Consider the following 22,587-nt stretch of genomic DNA (forward strand, 5'->3'; position numbering starts at 1 on the left):
CCCAATTAAACACAAAGTCTAAGTGGTTTCTCTGGACACAATAGCTGATTCTCTTGAATGAAGACATAGGTTGGCCTCTCAGCCCTGCTGTTCCAATAATTCCCAACTCTTGTGAATTTGACTTCTTTCCGGAGGAGATTCCAGAGGCAGGCTTGCTGTTGGTCCTCTGCCTTTTTGGGCTCCCATCCTCTTCCTGAGTCTCCGTCACCCCTGTTGTCCAGTACACCAAGTTCAAGATCAACCTTGCCAACCCCTCCCTCCCCCCTTCTGAGGGGAACCCAAGAACTCACTTTTCCCTGAATTCTTCATTGCACACGTGTTCACCTGAAGGACGGAGGGCTGAAAAACAGTGTAGGTGTTTAGCAGGCAGGGGGGCTAAACATCTCCCTTCAGGGATACCTCAAGTATACCTGCCAATCTTAGGAGGAAGTGAGCTGCCGACCGTACTCTGAATCAGGAGAGAGGTCAGTGGGTCAGATGTGGCCACTGACTGGGCTCCGCTGGCCTCACAAGAAATAAGAGCACCCTGATTCCGCAGGAACCCAAGCCTGGGACACCCTCACCGGTCTCTCCACAGAAGGACACGCTGGGGGAGGTGTGGGGTTTGGATTCTGGCCTGAGCAGGACCGATTTGCCTTTGTGCCAGTCCTTGCCCCTGCAGTCGGCCAGACCTGGAATGAGACAGTCTCCACCAGCTGTTCTACCTACTGGGGCTGGGCCCGCGGCTGTCACATTGGCACTGACCAGCCTTCCACAGCAATGCTCAACTTGGCAGTCCTTGCCCGTGAATTCCAACCCAGGCAGCTGCTTGAGGAACAAAGTGCTGGGAGTCTCCTTTGGACAGGGAAGTTGAAAACAGATAATGATAAAGGGATCTGAGCTGTAAGCTGTTTCTCAGAGCTGGTTCAGGAGAGAGATCTTACCAGCACCTTGTAGCCAAGGAGAGCACGGCATTGTGAACCAGTTTTCTTGGGCCTGCAACCAGGCAGATTCCACTCAAATTTATTCCTTCCTCTTCTGGTCCTTACAGTTTGAAAGGTCTTCCGTTGTTGAGTCCCTGTCTTCCTAAAACCTGATGACCTTAGCTCCTGCCCTCTGGTCCCCTTTTTTCTTGCAGTTTCCCGGGTGTTGATTGGTCCTCTCTGAAAGTCCTCCAAGGGATTTATTGACAACTCCTGGTGCTGAAACATCAGGACAGCCAGCATTCGGCAACCAGAGTTGCTGAAAGGTACAGGGACAAGTCACTCGTTCATCTTCGTGTAGGTCCCATGGCTGATTTTGTGAGGATGGTCCAAGCTCAGCTGGCCGTTTTTCCTTTGCATAAAGCTTTTCCCTCACGCCCTGCCTCCTCACATGCCATTTTCAGTCCCTTGTGACTGCTGGGTGAGGAGTCATGCTGGGTGAGGGTGGGGAGATCAAGGTAAGCACCACCCCTCCCCCAATTAAACCACATCTAGGAACAGCAAGATGTGAGGAGAGCACTAGCCTTAAAAGCCAGAGTCAGCCACTATCTGGCCGTGGGCTCTCCATCTCTAAAAGGGGCTGGACTGGATGATGTAGCTAACCACCCCCACCTCCTTCAGGAGGTCAAAAGGCTAAATTAGGCGTGAGCTCATCTATGACCTCCCAGTCTCCCTGACCCTTGCGCTGGCTTCCCTTCCTGGCAGATGTTTTTACTTGAAAAGCTGGTTCTCCCGAGTATAATTCCATTGCCTCGGTTCCATCAGCAATTCAAAACCTCCCTCTCTTGTATGTCTCTGCCTGCCCTCTCCAAGTGCCACGAATGTGCTCTTGGATCTCTATCCCAGATCTGTCCTGAGGGTTTAGTGGGCTGGGATGAACTCTGACCCTTTTCCCCTTAGCTAAGCCCAACATTGCAAAACATTTCTCACACACACACACACACACACACACACACACACACACACCCCCCAATCCTGCATGGAAAACTCTGGTCAAAACTTTCCTTCAGCACAACACAGAGCATTTCCGTGGCTTGCCACTCTGCTTCTCAGGGCTGGCCCAACTCCAGATGGGGGATTTCAGCTCAGAAGGCCAGAAAGGCTTGCTGTCCCAGCTCTGAGGTCTGGGTCATCTCCAGCACCACCATATTAAGACTACAGTTTACCACTCCTCCCCCAGCCACTGCAGACTTGCTGCCTAAGCAAGGATCTGCAAGGCCCCACTCAGCCAGGACTGTTTTCTCTTTCTTTTTTTTTTTCAAGTTCCCAGCTCTGTCTTTAGATAGTTGGCTCCCCAGTTGGAGTTGGTGTCCAAGGCTCCAAACTCAGCTTTAGTCAAGTCCACTCTGATGGGGATAATTGACTTTTTCCCCTGTGGTTTCAGATTAAGGTTTGCTAATAGTCAATCCTTCCTCCGTAGAACTTTCTATATTCCTTGGCAGACCCCATCCAAGAACGTCTTTTACGTGGTGTGCACGTTGCTGTCAACAAGCAATGAGACCCAGAAAGAGAGGATGTGCTAATGAAGCCAACACCAGTGCTTTCTGGTCCCTCCCTTCACACTGTGCCAAGACAGGCATTCTTTCCCCGTACTACAGATGAACTCGGGGCTCTAAACTGTTACACGCTTGCCAAAGACCATGGCTCACAGACTGGTTCTGGTGGGCACTGTGGAGGTATCCCGAGAAGGCATCTAGACAGCCCATGGAATGGGAAAAATCAGATTTTAGAGTTAAGAGGGACCTTCGCATTTCAGTTTCCAAGAATTTGAATAATTTGCCCAAGACTCATGTAGCTACTCCACTGAAGAGCCAGTATAGAATTCATTACTTTTGCTGGTACAAAGCTATTGCTAGCCTATTTGCAGGTCTCTCTTAGGAGGAAGAAAAAAGAAGTCAGCCTTAAAAACTTAAGGTAGGGTCTTGGAGAGACTAAAAATGTTAGAAAACATTGATCTGAGCCTTGGCTGTGTAGCTAAGTTGGTTGTAACATCATCAGGATGTGCAAGGTTGCCAGTTCGATTCTCAGTCAGGGCACATACAAGAGTCAACCAATGAATGCTAAGTAAGTGGAACAACAAATCTGTCTTGCTCTCTGCCCCTTCTTCTCTCTAAAATCAATAAAGAAAAATAAATAGGGATAACTGTAACTGAACAATGAAAAAAGACAAAAAATAATAATATAAAAGGAGGAAACATTGACTCTGAGATATGAGGAGAATATAAACAAAAATGGTGCTAGGGGTGGGCCCCAAATGGCATGACCTCCCCAGGAAGCCGAGTTGGGAGTCTGTTTCCCCGTGAAAGCCCATGCCAATCACCAACAACCACGCACTCACTTGTTTAGGTCTATCTTTAAGTGTGCTGGTGTTCGGGTGATTATGTGATCATTACTTAATGGAATTTATGCATTCAAGAAAAGAGAATTTCTCCCAAACCAATCTGCATTTTTATTGATGTGCAATATTGTAAATTCAGGCTTTTACTTGGGGATTGTGGAGTGTTGGTGACCAAGTGTTTCAGATGCCAGCCCGCACCATGTTCAATGCCAACCCTATGGATCTGGAAAGCTGTCAAACCACCTCGCATTGAATTTCTTCCATTGTGGTCTTCCTCATCTCCTTCCCTCCCAGTTTCCCTATGCCATAAGAATGTCTCTCATGCCCAAGAATCCTGGGTTTGCACCCAGATTTCTTAGTATTTTACTGACTTTCTCTGGTGTGGGGCACTAACAAAGCCACATAGTGGGAGACTTGCAAGCTAGTGTTCTGTACTGCAGCTGAAATATTCCATTAGCTCATGGCTCTGGGCTCCAGAAAGAAGTCATTTCCCAACTTCAGTAATTTGAAATGCTAGATATCCCACTTCCTTCCAGCGGGACGTCTCACAGATAAGCACAGCCGGACCCTGAAGCACTGCTTGAGTAAAACCTGACGAGTGACGGAAATTGAGCAACTCCCCCTGCTTGCTCCTGGCCACAGGAGCGCTGGCCCCATGTTTACCTTTGTCCCGAAACCTCCATTTTCAGAAGCATTTTACCACCTTTGTCCTAACAGTAAAATGCAACTAGGGTACCAATGGCTCAGATTTTCTTTTCTCACACACACTTTTCCTCTGTTGTGAGCAGAGAGCACTGTTCTTTGAAGAAATTCAAAGTCACTTCCAAGCTACTTGAGTTCATGTTATTTCACTCCAGAACGAGCACTCGAGGGCAACAAACGCGCACTCAGGCTGCAGCACACCTCCTGGGAGAACCACACACCTCGCCCAAAGCCATTACCCCGCTGCTGTGGGCAGGTCGGGACTCACCGAGCCTCTCTTCACTGGAGTACCTCCGCCCTGGCACAGTGTCCGGCTCAGGGCGTAAGGTAAGGACAGGCTTTCTTTGGAAGGTCTGTTTTCCTCACAAGAGTCTTGGTTGGTAAGAATTTCTCAGTAAACTGAAGGAGGCAGCTTTACAGGCAGGATATATAAAGTTTTGGTTTAATTATTATTATTATTATTTATTATTTATTATTATTTTTTTTAAGGAAACAGGTTTTCAGTGCCTGCCCGAGACAGCACAGGGAGAGCAATCTGATATTTGGGAACATCAGAACACATCATTTCTTTAGTGTGTCATGTTGCTGCACTGCCTTCCTCCCTCAGTTCCAGTTAATAAAAGGGTCAATGCCAGGATCTTGCAATCCCAAGACCATCTAAGCCTGGTAAAGGAGACCAAGTCGATGATACCTCTCCCGACCATACATTTTGTTGTCCAGATGTGACCTTTGTCCCAGTTCCAAAAGTGACAGTGACCACTGGCAGGGATGTGGAGTACCAGTTTGTCTTTTTGTCTTCGGCGTGGCTTTGAATTAAGTTTCTAACTAGGCAAGAATTAAAACAGGAAAGAAATGGAGGAGGAGAGGTGTCTAAGCAACGGAGTCTTCCCTGGCAGAGAAGAGGAGGCCGTGAGAAGCGAACAACAGGTTTATTTGCATACACACAGGGGAAGAGTTAGCATCGCTGGGTGGGCCTGTGAGGGGTAAGGCTTCAGCAGAGGAAGGCACCTTGACAAACAAGGGGCTCCCGGCTCAGTAAATCAAGCACAGTAGCAGCCTTCGTTTGCCCCTTGCCAACTACTCATTTAACTCATTTACCCGCTGCCCTAGAGACACAGGAATCACAAAACCAGGTGGAAAATAACGTGAAGAGAAACGGTTTTTTAGGTCTGGACCAGCCACTTGAAATTTTAGGTACAGGATGCAGAAAGAAACATAAGAGGCACTTCTGAGCAGCTCTCAATTTAATCAGTGCCACTGTCCTGCTAGTAAAAATACCCATCACACAAGAATCCGGGGATTAAATGTGCCTCCGAAGTCGGAACATCAATTCTGTAAGGGGTCGGACAAAGGGACCCTGGAAGTGGTTCCTGCTAGGTTTCCAGGACCATGACCACAGAAGACAGATTTCTGGAAATGAGAGCGGAGTGGCTACAGAGACAAGCATTTCTCAGCCTGCTCCTGTGGGGCCTATTTCCTGGCACGCCGATTCTGGGGTGCTGGGAAGAGTCTCTCCCGAGGATTAAAGGCATCCTTATTAAAAAATGATCTTTCTTGGATACTAAAGTTGAACCAGAATGAACCTTGACTTCTGAGTATCCAAATGAGATTAAGGCTGTTAACACGAAAAGAGTGAGTTCTGTATTTGGGAGCAGTAACTGCTAAGTGACTAGTTCACAAGAGAACTTGAACTATTTCTTTATTCTCCAGGAACATATGCAGATTATCCTCAGAGAAGTCAGGAAAGGATACCTTCTGATTAATTAAAACAGAAAGATTGGGTATGCTGGCTAGGAAGGGGAAGAGAAACACACACTGAATGATTGTATTTTTTTGTTTTTTTTTTTGTATATAAAGGATTAAAAAATTCCAATTTAATAAATTTTGGAAAAGCAAATGTAAAATGACTTGGGTTTATAAAACCAGAATTTACAATAATCTGTGAATAGTCAACAACAAATCATAAAACCATTTTGATTACAAATCCAAATAATTCTAATGGTTACAGAATCACTTTTCCCACTTCCCCCGTGAGATCACAGGTGTTAAATTGTAAGCACCCCCACCGCTACTCACACCCCTTCCTCTCCTTCTCCAAAGGCAGTGCTTTCGCACCCAAGTCACCTCACCCATACCGGCACCTCTTTCCCTTCCCAGAGCTTAGCAAAATGGTGTCTCCTTCTGGCTTAGGTCAACAACCTTCTTTCATAAATAACCTCTCTTCTCTCAGTGCCTATGTCCATCCCAGTCTTCCTTCTCCACAGGTTGTCTCCCCTTGGTCCCAGTCCCAGTAGGACAGGCCCTCCTCTGAAAGGATCAGTGAGGCCACACTGGTCACACCACGGGTCCTCCCTACGCCAGCGCCGGCCGGGCTGCCAGCTGGGCTCCCAACTCTCCGGCACCTCGGTGCCCAAGAAAGTTATGGCACTCTCCTCTCTCTCTCCCTCATTTCTTTGCCAGTATTCTGCCTTTTCATGACATCCACAAGATATCTGGTCATTCCTGGTTCTTCTTGTCCTGCACAACCCTCCACTGACAACCAAGTGACTGACTATCACTGCAATGCTGCGGATCTCCTGGTCTTTCCCTCCTCGCAATCTTTTATCTACCTCCATGAAACGAAGTCTCTCCTAGGAGCCAAGAGTCTTAAACCAGTGACCCCTCTTTCCACACCCTCTGCTTCCTGACAGACCTACTCAGTAAGGATCTGTTACTTCAGGATGCCCACTGCTCTGCAAGATCCGGTCAGAACACCACAGCCTCTGTCAACAGCAAGCCTGAGGGAAGATGCCAGGCCCGCCAATGCTCACCAATCACGTGGGGTTGAGTTAAATTAATATAGTACCATACTCTGTTCTTTACTATACCTCTTAACACACATATAACATCCCCTTTAGTAGTTTGAGCACAAAGCTCTTGAGAGCTGTCTTTTCCCCTTCTTTCAATACACTTAGACGCTACTGCATGTCACCAAGGAAGCGCCTGCAGGCCTTCTGGGTGCCTCTTAGAACTAAGCATCTAACTGGTTAAAGTGTTACCCACAACTAGTTACATTTTATGGCCTCCATACAGTACGTTTTGCGTTTTGCTGCGTTGCTCAATTTGCAATCAGTGAAATTTATCAGGGATCTATGTTCTCTTGAATCTGATCTTAAGTGCTAACCTCTCATCAGCATTACAAATGCTCCCCTTTCAGTCTGTCTACGTTAAATGCTCAATGTAGAAGTGCTACTGAGAGAAAACATGGAAGATTTCTTTAAGAAACGAACCATGCTTTCCTTTCCGGCACAGCCAATGGGCTGAAGGCCCGTTTCCGGTCTCCTCTCCAGTCTTTCGGCCCAGACCCACTACTCACTGGCGGCAGCACCGGCCTTTGCCGGCACTAGTCGTTACGGCCAGAACAGTGAAGACCAGAACACCTACGGCACGTAAACAAGGTGAGATGGCAAACAACACGGGTCCACAGACCCTTCTCTGATGGAGGATGAAGGAGAGGTCTGAAACAGCGAGCTCGTGCGTGCCCGTGCGCGCGCACACACAAGAACGAGTCCAACGTCTCAACAAGGGTTTACTTTAACAGAATCTGCGTGGGTGCCTATGCTTACGTTTTACTAGAAAGGAGTCACTTGGATTTTTCCCTTTCTTAACACAGCACAAGCCAATGGCCAACTAAACATCAGACCCATTGTTAAATAGAAGGGAGCAGCATCAGACACAAAATTCAGGCCCTGGTTTTATGTGCCTTTAATACTTTTTTTTTTCCTTTCCTTTGTGTTCACTAAACAGGCTTAAAATTTTTTTTTTGTAAAGCTCCTTTATGTAGCTTTTTTTCCCCTTTGTATTTATCATGTTTTTAATTTCTTCTCTGAGGAGGAATTCTCTGAATCTGTATCTTCCAATTCGACTCGGTGCCTTTTGAGGCCACTATGGCCACGAACAGCCCTGCTGCTGTCCACGCCTGGGGGGTCAGCGGGGTCCTCTCTCGTTCCAGCACTGGGGGTCTCACAGGCCATTTCAGACCCACAACAATCTTTGTGTAGGAGTGTCCCTGTCAGGGACAAGTTACGGTCAGTGTCTGAACACCCTGGGGAAGAGCAGGCCACTGCTTCCAGCTCCCCAAAGTTCTGTCCATTGTTGTGGAGGTGAGGCGGGCGGGGGTGTAAGCGTCCATTGTTGTGGTTAGCACAGATGGTTTCGAGGCTCCTCTCTTCACTGTCATCAGCCTGGGTCCTGGGACAGTTGCCAGTCTCACTGCTGAAAGTGGAGCCAGACGCCTTGGGGACAGGAGAAGAGGGCGGCTCCTCAGCCCGGCTGCTCAGGGCCTTGCTCAGGGCCTTCCCATTGAGCTTCTTGGTTTCATAAGAGTGTTCTATAGAGCCACCATTGTTAGTGTCCTGAGAGGTGTCCTCTGATGCCTCTGCCCAAGAGTGGCAGCTGTGCTCATGGCCTGGGGCAACGCTGGGATTTCTAGAAGTCTCTTCTTTCAAAGCATCCTTGTTCTGGCCTTCAGGGGGCAGGTCTTGGTTCCTCGGGGCCATGGCGGTGTTTAGACAGGCTTCCTTACTGGAAGAAGGGGCTGGGTTGTCCTTATGGCTGGTTCCTGCTCTCCCTTCATCTGCTTCCCCAGATACCAGGGAGCTCTCTCCATCTTTGTTTGAGTAGGAGATATAGGAATAGCGGAGCCACTTGTAAGCTTTATAAATCTTCCGCTCAACTGACTCTATGTCCGACGTTGGTGATGCCCGACTTGGCTGAACCTCCAGAGCAGAAGTGCTCCGCTCAGGGGAGGACGTGGGGGAGGAAGAGAGGTCATCCACTTTAATCTGGGGATAATCATAGTTGTCTTCGCCAATGTAGGTGTTGGAGGGCTTGGGTGGGGCGCTGGGCCTCTCTTCTCGGGGTGTCTTTTGTCGGCGCCGCATGGCATTCCGCTGCCGGGTGGATGCTCGGCGTTCATTCAGCTCCTCCTCGTCCTCAGAGCTGCTGGAGCTGCTAGAGCTGCTGGACTCATCTTCAGGGCTGGGAGACCGGGGACGGGGGAAGAGATCTGTGTCCAGTTCAACTTCACAGGCATTTTCTTCAGAATCAGACTCATTGGAAAGCGCCAGGAGGCGTTTGTCCTGGTAGCGCCGCAGGGCTGACAGGCGCTGCTGGCGAGAAGCAGCATCCTCGCACGTGGGTGGCGGCGGAGTTGCAGCCACTGTGTTTGTGGTGGTGACCCGCAGGGGCCCTAGGTGGAAGGCGCTGTCGGCAGACTCATCCACTGTGGGAGGAGGGGAGTGGGGCAGCGAGGCCGAGGACTCGGAGTCGGTGTAGCCCGAGCGCTCGCTGACCCCTGCGTGCAGCTGGAGGATGGTGCTCTCACTCAGGTCGCTGTCCGAGTCAGAGCTCCAGCCCTCGATCTCACGGCGCACCAGAGAGTCAAAGAAGGCCATCATCCGGGGGTCCTCCTGTACAGACTGGTTGGCGTAGTCATGCGACAGGCCACTCCCACTGTTCAGCACAAGGCTGATGTACTCTTCGTGGGTGTAGAGGCAGCGGGAATCATCCTCAATCCGACCGTCCAGGTCTCCGGTACATCCTGGCTGCTTGTAGGGGCTCCAGATCTGCACAGAAGGTGAAAACAAAACCAACAGAGCTGACTGGAAGGTACTGTAAAGCTGGTCATGATAAAGAGCACCAAGGCAGAGCTTCCCCAGGCCCTTCCTGTCATTTAGCCAGGACTTGCCAAGCAACTTTAGAAATACATTCTTTATCAGACTGGATTGTGTTGGGCACATACGAAATCCGAGGCTTCTAAAGCCAGATGTGGAAAAAAACATGGTCTGGAACACAGCATTAATCAGGAGACCTAAGTCCTGTCACTAGACCCAGGACAATTACACACCATCTACCCCACAACCTGCCCACCCTTTTAACTTCCTCTATCGGTAGTATGAAGGTTACAGTGAACCCCTTCATAATCTCAGAGGACAGAGGAGGATTTAACGATTGATCAACGTGTTCAAAACTCTCAGAAGACTGGAGCTGTGCAGAGAGGCACCACTTTGCCGAAGTGAAAACAGACCCAGCAGTCAGTCCTCTGCAACAGTTAATATTTCAGCCTGTAACTCCACTTCTCTCCAACTGCAAGATTTCTATTTTTAACTAATGGGAATCGCTTACTGGAGCTTGATGAGAATAGCCAACTGCCTACACTGCAGTTCCCTCTTGAACATACAGGCATCAGTTTCCCAGGAAACTGGGTTCTCTTAACCGGGGAGCTGCTGGCTTGCTCTCCAGCTCCTCTATCTCCACAGGAAGAGGCAGGACCTCCCTCCCCAAGGCCGCAGCTCCATCCCCTAACATCCCTCCACTCCATGGTCAGACACATGGGCTCACAGCCAAAATGGGGCTGAGCTAGGATTCAAACTCAGGCCTGTCTGAAGACAAAGCCCAACTTTACTAGTTGAATAAATTATACAAAAACCAAGAACAAGGTAATTAAGCTGTCACCGCAAATGAGTACGATTAGCTTCACCTGACTGCCAGACTGGTGCACAGAGCAGCACAAAAAAGCTTGGTTATAATCAGCCGGTAGCCATGGCAACTGAGATGCAATTCCAGGGGATTTTCTTGGCTGACAGGCTGGTGTCTATCTTTAGATGGCAACCAACCCAGAAAGCAGTGGCTCTTCATTCCCTACCCTCTATTAAGTCGATGGCTTCATTTCCCCAAAGCTAGCCAAGGACAAATTCACTTCCATGAATTCACTGAAGCCTGCTAACTCCATGCTTTACTTCAGCTCCTGGGTGGCAGCGCCTCTTTGGAGGATCCCAGTTCAAGAGGGGCTGAAGAAACCTTCTGGGTTAACTCTCTGCCAATTCCCAACTCAGATTCATTCTTCCTTCAACTTTGTGTCCTGCCCACAACTCCTCAGACGTACTCCCTTCGTCAGCTTCATCATCTCACCCAGAGGAGTTCTAATACAGTGTTGCTCCAACTTTGGAGCGCCCGAGAATCACCTGAAGAATAATTACAATGTCGACTCCTGGGCTCTACCCACCCTTAGAGACTCTGATTCTAAGTCATGGGTAGGTATCAGGGTTCTGCACTTAAAAAAATATATATATTTTATTGATTATGCTATTATAGTTGTCAATGAAGAACCCTGAAATGGGACAAGCACTCAAGGAATGAGTAAGTGGGGAGACCAACTTTTAAGAAACACTGGAATACAGTTAGTAGAAAATAAGTAGCTGAAAATAACGGATTTTCCTAAAGAGATTCTCAAATTCTTTGTGAGATTCAATGTTTGAGAAACACTTTTTAAAAATTTTTACGTATTTTCTAGAGAGAGGGAAACATTGATGTGTGAAAGAAACACCTATCAGTTGCCTCTCGCATGCCCCCAACCAGGGACCTGGCCCACAACCCAGGCAGGTGCCCTGACTGGGAACTGAACTCTCCCTTCACAGGCTGGTGCTCAATCCACTGAGCCACACCACCCAGGGCTGTCTGAGAAACATTTAAACATGGCCTTCAGCAATGAGCTCAAGCTATAAATGACTATCTCTGAGAACAGATGTCCAAGAAAATAGAAGTTCGGTGGCCTAGAAAGGAAAATGAAAAATGAGGGATCCTAAAGGCAAAGTCCTCAGGATGTTCTGTGGTCTTAGCCTATAGTCTGGGTCAAATCTGTCACTTCCCCAGTTTAAAAATGGCAAAATGTTACTAACCATGTAGTCTAACATGAAGCTAAATCTACATGTACTTCCCAGTAACTCAGAATTTGCTAACCCAAGGACAAAATATTAATGGCAAGATACCGGTCTAACCATCCAACAACCTAGTTTCTAGGTTCCCGTCTACTGCCCAGGGCCCTCCGTCTTCACGTCAGGAGTGAAAACCACAGCACTGAAAGCCAGCTTTTGTTCTGACTCTGGGATATATTCAGCTGAGGTCGACTTTCATTCCTGAAGCTGGGCGTCATGGAACAAAATGCTGGATCAGGAGGCAGGAGACTGGAGCGTGGGTTCCCACTCAGCTCCTGGTTAGCTAGTGACCTCGGGTGAAGCTCAGCTCCCTCATCTCAGCAGCGAATAAATGAGTGTTATCCACTCCTAAGGTTCAGAGCAAAACAAAACCCCCATTATAGATTGCCAGTCTTCTGGCCTCAAGAGCCTTGCCGCACAAAGCTGCGGGAGCAGGTACAGCAGAAAGAAACTCCAGCCCCACTACTTCACATGGCCCTGGGCAAATAACTTCACTCTTGAAAGTCTCCTTTCTCATCTGTAGAAATGAGAATCATTTCCACAGTCTATGCCAAAGCACCAATAAATGTGGTGCTTCTCTTTCATTTAGCAGCTGAATACCTCAAACAGGAGGTTTTAAAGCCATCCTCAAAGAGACTTTTGAACATCAGAAGTACTGACGGTCCCTGTTATGTCAGTCCTCCCTCATCCATAAAATAACAATTTCAAGCATTTGTGAAATTGTTTTTTTTAAAGATTTTATTTATTATCTTTAGAGAGAAAAGAAGGGAGAGCAAAAGAGAGGCAGAGAAACATTAATGTATAAGTGAGAGATATGTTGATCAGTCGCCTCTTGCATACCGCCAACTGGGGACCTGGCCTGCAACCCAGGCATGTGCCCTGACTGTGAATCAAACAGGCGACCTTTGGTCACAGGCCTGAGTTCAATCCACTGAGACACATCAGCCAGGGCAAACTGTTACTTTCTTTACAGGGAAAATTAACAACTCAGAAGTGAAGCAATCAAAATACAACTTCCTGTGATATGTTAAATGTATCAATAGCTAGACACGCCTCCCCATAGGGCAAGGTTCATGAGAAAAGAAGAGGGATGAGCAGCTCTCTCTCCAAGCCCACTGCAAAATTTAGCTCAAGAGGCTGCTGAGGAAAAGGATGCAGCTCAATTCTTATTCAAACATCATCAGAATGGAAAGCAATTAGGTAACAAGTGTTCTGATCTACACAGGTGACCATGACACGCTTGAGGGAGCAGCTCTAACGCCGTCTTCTCTTTGGACTATTGTAGAGCTGGCCAAAAAAATTAGGCTGTTTTTCCCGTAAGACGGCTCTAATAGGCACTTAGTTGTCTATAATTTCGTTTGAACCAGTTTTGTTAGATTGCACCGTGACAGGTGTCTTATCAGCATGCATTTTAAATAAACTTATCAAAATTGGTGAATTTTTGTGTAGCCATTTTAATACTGAAGATGAAAGAAAGTGACATTTTTGACATATTATGCTTTATTATTTCAAGAAAAATAAAAATGTAATTGAAATGCAAAAAAAAATTTGTGCAGTGTACGGAGAAGGTGCTGTGATTGATTGAACATGTCAAAAGGGGTTTGCAGAGTTTAGTGCTAGAGATTTCTTGCTGGACGATGCTCCACAGTTGGGTAGGCCAACTGAAGTTGGTAACGATCAAACTGAGACATTAATTGAGAACAATCAACGTTCTACCATGCGGGAGATAGCCAAATACTCAAAATATCCAAATCAAGAAAGTTATGGGTAAAAATGAAAAATATGTCTTTTATTTTACAGGAAAATCTAAACAGACATTTTGGCCGACCCAAACTTAACTTAGAAATATGTTTACCTACCAGGAAGAACTACGCAGATAAGGATCTAAACTGCTACTCAAGTGTTCTCTACATTCTGCAATCTGGCTTCTGTGACGGTCCGGACCCACCTCTGGCCTACCTTCCCAGCCTTATTTCTTAGCCCACCTCCCCCTTGGGCTCTTTACTTTGGCCAAACACAATCATTTCAGCCTAAACAGGTCCCACACTTTGCTGCTCCTGAGCATTTATTCATAAGCACAATTTGGAACACAGTAGGTAATCAATAAGTATTTGTTGGTTCAATGAAGTAATTATCTATTCACTCCATTTAGAATGTTCTTCCAACGTTACTCCTCTCCTTCCTTTTGTAGTCTTCATTCTGCAAAGTCTAGTTCAAATATTCCATACACCGAGATTATCCCAGATGGGAATTTTTTTTTTCTCTTCTCACAGCACTTTTTAAATGTCTTTTGTATGCCCTATTGCATTTTCCTTTACCTTTATTTCTTGTCTCTCCTACCAGATCATCAATTCCTGGGAAGACCTGCATTACCTTTCTTTGCCTTTGTGGTCCCCATAGGGACTAGCGCAAATAACATGCAGTAGTTCCATTGCACATATGGGGTGAATAAATATTGGTCTTTGAGAAAAAAATGTCAGCATTTGCCCTATCTTGCCTCCACTTATGTTTAACTACAAACTGAATCCCTGTTTTGGTAAGTGCAGGCATTCACGAGGATAGAAAACCAGTTCTGGGTGAGAAAGGCTGGCCCTGACAGCAGGGGCTCTTCGACTCTGGGCGAGAAAGGCAGCAGTAAAGGACAGGACAGGGAGACACGGTGGGGTGAAGTGGAGAGAGAGGCACAGAGAGAAAAGCAGGCGTCAGGCTAGACTAGACTAGAACATGGTGGGCTGACGCTCTCTGAGCCACTGATCCTCTCAGAAATAGCAAGTAGGAAAGTGACACTTATTAAAAGCCAGAAACTGAAAGGCACAGGTAATTCACAGGCTCTCTTCTGGTTGGCAAGTCATGGTTAGCACACTCACTTGACAGGTGGGAGACAGATTCAGAGAGCTGCCTCGGGGTACCAGCTGTACTGACTTAAGGTTTCAAATGGCTGAATGCGCCTTCTAGTGGGACAGGATTCAACCCTAGTAGAACCTGGAAGCAGTGAGCTCTATGGTTCAGTCTGAATAACCTCATAGAGAAAACACTTTCTTCTCTTTCTCCTCTGAGAACTTGGCTAGTTTCCAAACTATGACCTCTAGGGTAAAGACTCCAGTTGACTAAATAGTAATTGGGGAGACTCAGCGCAGAAGCATCCCAGAGCGCAGAATCAAGCAGGAATCTGTTTTCTAAAGGAGATGCCCAAGTGGAGCTCTCTGAGAAAGAGAATGACATCAACAGACCTGGAAAGGACATGTTACCATGCCAACCCAAAAGTCACAGGCCTAAGGAGGAGGGAAAGCAATGCAAGGGACAAAGCCAATTCACTGACTGCCCAAGTAAAGGACTGCTGGGATGATCCAATCCAGCAGGAACAGCAGGCTGCCTGCTTGCTGCCTTCCCGTTAGTGTGGTGAGGGTGGCAACACCCTGGGAAGCTAGAGCGCTACCCTAGCTCTACCTCTAATTAGCTGTGTAATTAACTCCAAACAGTTAATTTATAACATAAATATCATCAATAAAAAGAAAAAGTCAGTAAAAATGATCTACAAATCCTGTCCTAGCCTTACAAGGAAATGTGTGCAAATCATGAAAGTCACAAGACCAACAAAATCTAAATACAGGAAGCTAGAATAAGGACACATGGGCATACGGACCCATACGCTTAACGTTATGTTTCTGAAGGCTTTCTCTGCCTCAGATACAACCTGGCTTAACTCTGGGTTAAAAAAAAAAAAAGAGAGAGAGAGAGCAAAAGAAAATGAAAACTACCATATCATCACAAACCAATTTTCACTTCCCCCCTGAAATCTCCCTCAGGTTTTCAAGGCCATTTTAAGGCAGGGAAAAAGAAGAATTTTAACTTATGTAGAAAAGGGTGACTAGCAACCGAAATGTGAATAATGGGCAGTGAACCACCCTTCTGGGGTCTCTCAGTTTCCGGCTCTAAAAATATCCCTTGGCAGGGTTAAGTTCATTCAGTCGATGTGCAACTGATGTAAGTGGTTAGCCTCAATGGCAATCACACGCAGTTATTTTTTATTATGTCCTGAGACAATTTAGCTACGATCCTGGCAGTCACTTAGTTGCCTCTGTGTCATATTAGGACAGCAATTAATGCAAAGGGAACACTGAGTAACTGAGGGGATGGTGGCTTCTTAACCTCCAGATGAGGCTTAAAAAGCAGAACTTATCAGACTCGAGATCAAAGGCCATCGGAAATGCAGCAGCATACAGGTGTCTGGTTTCAAAGCCTGCCAACTGTTTTAAAAATGGTCCTGAGACACAGAGGAGAAGGAGGAGGTGATATGAAAACAGAGCGGAAAGTGATCTGAACCTATTGGCCCTGCGGTGATGCGGCCATGAGTAAAGAGGCTGCAGGAGGGTGCTCCCCAGGCCCAGGAAGGGTCCTAGAGCCCTATCTCTAGGGCTCCAAGGACAGAAAGGGAAGCCACTGTTTGTTCAAGCTGCACTGAGGTATTTGCCTGGGTTTGTCATGTGCCTGTGACAAACCTCTTCTGACCACCAGGAAGTTATCTTCCACCACTCAGCAGAAACAATTGCTGTTTCACACTGATGCTTTTTCAAAACCCAGTTCTTTAGAAAGGCCTATAAGTATCTTGTGAATTAATACTAACCAATATATTAGAATAAATGACAATACATTTTTCTTATATAAAAAAAAAAAAAAAAAGAAGGCCCTGAAAGGAGGGGTTTCAATCATTCCTTTTCAACATCAATTTTTCAATATTTTGTAATATGTGAAAATAATCGAGAATTTTGGTAGAAAATTAGTATGGTCAGATACGAAATCTATATACATTGTTTTGGTCTCTTCCAACAGTGAACTGTAATAATTTCTCTGAAAGGACAGAAGGGGAAGGTGCCTCACCTTGATAATCTTCTCTACGCCAGAAGAGCAGATCATGTAGGTGTGGGGGTTAAATCGAACCTGGTTGACGATAGACCGATGCCCTTTCAGCACCATGAAGGCTCCGTTGACCACCCTCCCGATGCCACCTGGGAAGACAGAGCAAAAATCAAATAATTAGACCAATAAAGCATATAGGTTCCCGTAATGGCAGGCAAACAGCTCTGAACAGGAGTCAAGATTTTTTTATTAACTATACCACCAGCAGAAAGCTTAATCTTACAGATAAAGTTGCTATGGAAAGAGGGGAGGTGAAACATCTCTCAGCATATGTGCTCTTACCAAGAGCCTTTATTTAGCCTTTAACCATTGCCCACGCCCACCCACTGTAATTCCATTGTCAATGAAGCTACAGCCACTTAAAACATTTCCCAAGATTTTGATACCAAGATAGAATCCAAGTGTTACCTTAGAAAATGCCAGTCATGAGCAAAAATGAGACTGAACTGCTTGGGAACAATTTGGTAGCTGAGCCAGGGACAAGCAGAACCGGAGCATATAATTACTTACATGCACAAAAACACCTCTAGTCCATTTGCCCTCAATTTCTATAATGCAGATAGCAAACAAAACAGCAAATATATAAAAATCACTGGGAAAATAGTGAAGAATCTTTCTTCTCTTATTTAAAAACTCTGGTAGCAGGGAAGAACTAAGGATAAAGGGAGGAGATTTGGGTCACTTTTATAATAAGCGTAGCCCAAATATTGAGAATTTGAGCGTGTGGGCCTTAAAGATACCATGTGTGGATTAAAATCAAAAGGCCACTTGATGGAAAGCCGTACTTTAAAGACCAATCTTGTAGGCTTTCTTCTGCAATGACTGAGAAAAGTACCAGAGGCCTGGAACCTGCAACACAGAAGAAGATGTCATCCTTCACGAACTTGGGAGAATCTCAAAGGGTCAGCCTCACTGGTAAGGACATCACAGTCACACAGAACACATCCACTCAAGTTCTGATCAAGGCTGCTTCTGAGCCACCATCCACAACAGCTCAATACACATATGCCAACCTGTGACCCTGGCAAACTGGCAAATACAATGCATTCGGACCCACACAAATCATGCTCACTTAATTAAGCAATAAATACCTTCTCAGTCCCTACAGGAGCATGGCACTACCAGGGCAAAGTATGGTGTGGGCTCCACATGCCACACCATCGTACAGGCTCCCAGCCCCACCTTGTTTAGATGTGCATTCCAAACATTTGTCATCTCAGTATTTGGGAGGAACATGGCCAGAACAAACAGCCCTTCTCCAGATATAATCGGGCTCTGAGGAAGGTGTCGTCTGCTTTAGGCATCCTGACAGAACTCTTCTTTTGCCTCAGTGAAGATATCCCTCTATTGTCATGTAAATATTTTAAAAAATCTAATAGCAAGGTTTCAGACTGTACTGACCTGTTTCTTGGCAGTGCCAACTTAGCTAATACTAGGTGTTTACTCTGCTTGGTGGGTGATAAAAATGTCCTTTGCCAACCACCTCCTCTAATATTTGACATGACTAATACTTGAATTATCCAAGATGGAAAATACATTTGAAGCTATTCATGTCTCAGCCCAATATCAAGTTTGCTGATAAGCTATAAAGGAAAAGAGAGTGACCAAGACATAGAACTGGTTTGTTTTTCACGAAGAAAAACAAAATCAGGAAAGGCAAAACACGGGGGTAGGATGACACAATGGGACCCCTAGGCAGGCTGAGTCCCCTGAGTTCCTAGGCTGGAGTGGGAGGGGGGAAGGTAACCCGAGTCTCTCAAAATAAAAGGGTCCCATGGGGATGTAAAATGGTTGTTTCAATGCAGGGATCTCACCACGCCCATGGAGTACCTTCAAGTCCATTTTTGTTCTATATGAGGTTGATTCAACAAATAGTATTTCTGCTCATGGACTCTTCTGAATTCTGCATTTTCTAACATCATACTCCTATCCATATCCTGCTTTGGGGTGGTCACTAGCAAAGAAACTTTGCGTTAAACTTAGAACAATCTCTTGTGCTTAATCCTACTCCCTCCAAGAAAAGGAATCTAAGTGATTCAGAGAATTTAAGCAACCGCTTCCATGTCATATAGCTAGTAAATGGCAGAGCCAGGACTTGAACCAGAGTCTGTTTGGCTATAATGTTTAATATCCTTTCCACTACATCGGTGGCCTGAAAAGTGAAAGGATTTGAATAGGAATGGAGTCAGAAGCTCATAACTGATTTCTAAACCTTTCTGGCATAACTGATTTCTAAATCTTTATCATACAGGTTGGTTTTCTGTAAGTCCTTAATTCAAATGAGTGAAGGGGCAGATTCTATCCAAACGTATCTGGAGTGCAAGCTCTGTAATATCACCATAGGACATTTCATCACACTAACAACACTGAGAGTAGACCATGAGAGTAGAACTGAATCTCTTGCGTACCTAGAACCTGGGGCCACAACGCCTAAACTAAGGCAGGTGCTCGGTAAGCACTTGAATGCACAGTGTTTCAGGGAGGGCAATTCTAGAATAAGTACCTCTGAAGGAAGACAAATAGAGGGTCCTATGTCTTAAAGAATCAGTTACAATACAACTAAAGTTTATCAACTGAACCAATCTTTCTGTCAAAGGTTACTTGGAACACAATTACAGTAACTTTCAGATCTCAAGAATAACTAGTTGAAGGGTATCAATGCTTGAAAATTCTAGGCCATGGAAAAATTGTTTTTGTTTCTATTGCTCTTTCATGCACTGCGACCTTCTTTGGTTTCTCTTCTTCTTCTTTTTTTTAGAAGTTTTTTTTTAAACTAATGACTTTTTAAAAAGATTTTATTTATTTATTTTTAGAGAGGGGAGGGAGGGAGAAAGAGAGAGAGAGAAACATCAATGTGCGGTTGCTGGGGGCCGTGGCCTGCAACCCAGGCATGTGCCCTGACTGGGAATCGAACCTGCGACACTATGGTTCGCAGCTCGCGCTCAATCCACTGAGCTACGCCAGCCAGGGTGGTTTCTCTTCTTGGTAGCAACTTTAATATAAGGTCTTTTCTCCTTTTTTCCACCCAAACTGGTAACTAGGAAATCTGAAAAAGAGGAGGAAGCCAATAGACTGAAGAGACTGATCGTGTAAACAGGCACAGGAAGAATTATTATTTCATTTGTTGAAGGTAACCAAGGCTATATACACAAATCACAGCAATGAAAGGGCTTCAGAGTAGTTCTCTATAGTTCCTTTCCTGGTTTCCAGGTTTCAACTGATTGAGTACAGCTGCTGCTATACAGTTTAGATACAATGACTTTTAAAGAATGAACTTTTATCAGCCCTGGAGGTTTGAGTAATCAGATAGACAGATTTCCTTATTCTGAAATGGCTAAAGGCAAAATGCCAGTTATCAGTAAGAACTCGGGGCCTACTCTCCTCCATTACTTAGCCAGACCCTGCCCATCAGCAGAAGGATCAAGCTGGGAGAAGTTAGGCAGAAGTTATTTCTTCACAAAACCAAATAACCTATATACTCGCTTGAGGATCATCTCTAAGACTGTAGCCAGGGGCCTGGTGAGGATCAAACCTCACCCCATGGTTTACTGAACAAAGTCACGACCTAATCACTAATAATGAGTGCCAGCGAATAAAACAGCACGCATCCAGGATAAAGGACCTTATTCGTCCTTGCGCTACCATTTATTTATACAGTTCTGTAACAAACCAATGGTCATTTCTCTGGGCCACCTGTCTGTCTGGCTAAGTCAAACATGTTAGCACTACTCTGCAGGTTTCTTTAATAAGTTAAGGCCAAAGTTTCCTTATCGCCACCTTTCCTCTGGTTCAGAAGGGATGCTAGGGAGGTGGGCAAGGCTATAAATCACTTTACCTACTCTACTGCAAAACTGCCAAAATAAAATTTTGAGGCAGCCTGGTAAGATAGATTCCAGCATCAGTGACTGACTCACTCACTCACTACCTTAGGGGGATCCCAGGAAACATACGGGACTTGGAGGAAACTCCTTGCTTAGAACCCCGAAAAAGACCTTTCTGAAAAGCCAAGGATAAATGTCCCCCCAGAGAAGACAAGGGGATAAGTGTATAGGTCCTCATTTCCCTTCCCTTCTTTACCTGTGCTCCTCTTTTCACAACATTCAGCCAGAGTTGTCCCCTCAGGCCTCTCAGGGGTCAGGACACCACTCTCATTTCTTGCCAACTTGTTACTTCTATCTTTCTCAATTTAATTTGCTTCAACAAAGTCCTCCAAGAATGACTGTTTTCAACTCAAAAATTAAAAGCAACCTGGTCACGATTTCCTGATGCCTTAGTCTAACGGCATCTTATCAATCCTGCTACAAAGTGGTCCTCAATGGCACTTGGGGCTACAGAACAGGACACTGCTCCCTATCTCCCCCAATCTAATCTATCAGGAACTCCTGATGGTTTTACCTTCAATGCATATCTAGACTCCAACCCTTACTACCTTGGCTCAAGCCACCACCACGACACAACTGTATTATACTATGTGACTCTCCTGCTGGTTCTCCTCATTTCTCTTTGGCAGCCCTGTTCCTGCCGTCTACCCTCAACTCAGTAGCTGGAGCGATGCCGTTAAAATCAGCCAGATCATGTCACTCCTCAACCCAGCATTCTCTAACGGCTCCCCACTTCACTCACAGTAAGAGCCCACATGACTGGACACCCTGTGCCCCATTTACTCTATACTTCAACCCCTACTCCTCTCCCACTCCCTCTCTCTGCTTCAACACACTGATTTCCCTTGTTTCTCATACACGCCAGGCCATCTTTACTTTAGAGTCTTTGTACTGGCTTTACCTGACATGTTCTCCCAGATTTCTGCATGGATAACTAATGTGACTTTCTCAATGAGGCCTATACTGAAAATCCTATCTAAAATTGCACTTCCCCGATCACGGCCCCGAATGCCACTTCCTATCCCCCTTATTCTGCTCTACGTTTCCTTTTCCATAGTACTTCTAACCTTTTAAACATACTATATAATTTATTGTGTTTATTGTTCACTGTCTGTTTTCTGCTCTAGAGTGCTTAAGCTCCATGTTGTCAGGGACTTTTGTTCTGCTGTTGTACCCCAGGCCTACAGAACATCATGCAGGTTTTCAATAACTGTTGGGTTGGCCAGAAAGCTTGTCTAGTTGTTTCTGTATGATGGCCCTAGTAATGCTTAGATGTCTTTACCTTCATTCAAAACAACTTTGTTATATATTGTGACAGCTGTCATATCAGTGTACATTTAAAAAAAACTTACAAAATTGGTGAATTTTTGTATGGCCATTTTAATATTGAAGATGGAGATATGAAACATTTTCTGCATTTATTATGCTTTATTATTATTATTTTAAAATATTTTACTTATTTACCTTTAGAGAGAGGGGAAGGGAGGGAGAGAAACAGCAATGTGTGAGAGATACGCTGATCAGTTGCTTTTCACATGCCTCCAACTGGGGAGCTGGCCGACAACCCAGGCATGTGCCCTGACTGGGAATCAAACTGGCAGGCTGGTGCTCAATCCACTCAGCCACACCAGCCAGGGCTATGCTTTATTATTTCAAGAAAGGCAAAAATGCAACTAAAATGCAAAAAAAATTTGTGCAGTATATGGAGAAGGTGCTGTGACTGATCAAATGTGTCAAAAATGGTTTGCAAAGTTTCGTGGCCCTATTGACATTTTGGCCAAGTAACTCTTTGCTGTGGAGCTGTCTTATGCATTGCAAGATGTTTAGCAGCACCCTTGTCCTCTATTCACTAGAAGCCAATAGTGGGAGATAGCTAACATATTCAAAATATCAATATCAACCAAGTTATTGGTGAAAATGAAAAATGTGTCTTCTATTTTATGGAAAAACTAAATAGACTTTTTGGCCAATCCAGTATCTGGTGAATGAATGAAAAGATGTGAGTTTAATAGACTGCAGAATATAAGCAAACA

General features: G+C 45.5%; 1 protein-coding gene across 3 annotated transcripts in view; it reads right to left on the minus strand.

The window, feature by feature from the left end:
- Window positions 1–5,672: 5,672 nt before the first annotated feature.
- DCAF5 (DDB1 and CUL4 associated factor 5) overlaps window positions 5,673–22,587 on the minus strand; it is a 98,510-nt gene continuing 81,595 nt past the window's right edge. For all 3 annotated transcript variants that reach the window (XM_045822543.1, XM_045822542.1, XM_045822544.1), the window contains exons 8-9: window positions 16,635–16,762; window positions 5,673–9,608 (exon numbers count right to left, since the gene is read on the minus strand). In XM_045822543.1, coding sequence (XP_045678499.1) covers window positions 7,848–9,608; window positions 16,635–16,762 — 1,889 coding nt within the window. In that variant the 3' untranslated portion in view covers window positions 5,673–7,847. The remainder of the gene's footprint in view (window positions 9,609–16,634; window positions 16,763–22,587) is intronic.

This window comes from Phyllostomus hastatus, unplaced genomic scaffold (assembly GCF_019186645.2).
Source record: "Phyllostomus hastatus isolate PE091 unplaced genomic scaffold, TTU_PhHast_1.1 phas_scaffold_501, whole genome shotgun sequence".
In the NCBI taxonomy this organism is placed as follows: domain Eukaryota; kingdom Metazoa; phylum Chordata; class Mammalia; order Chiroptera; family Phyllostomidae; genus Phyllostomus; species Phyllostomus hastatus.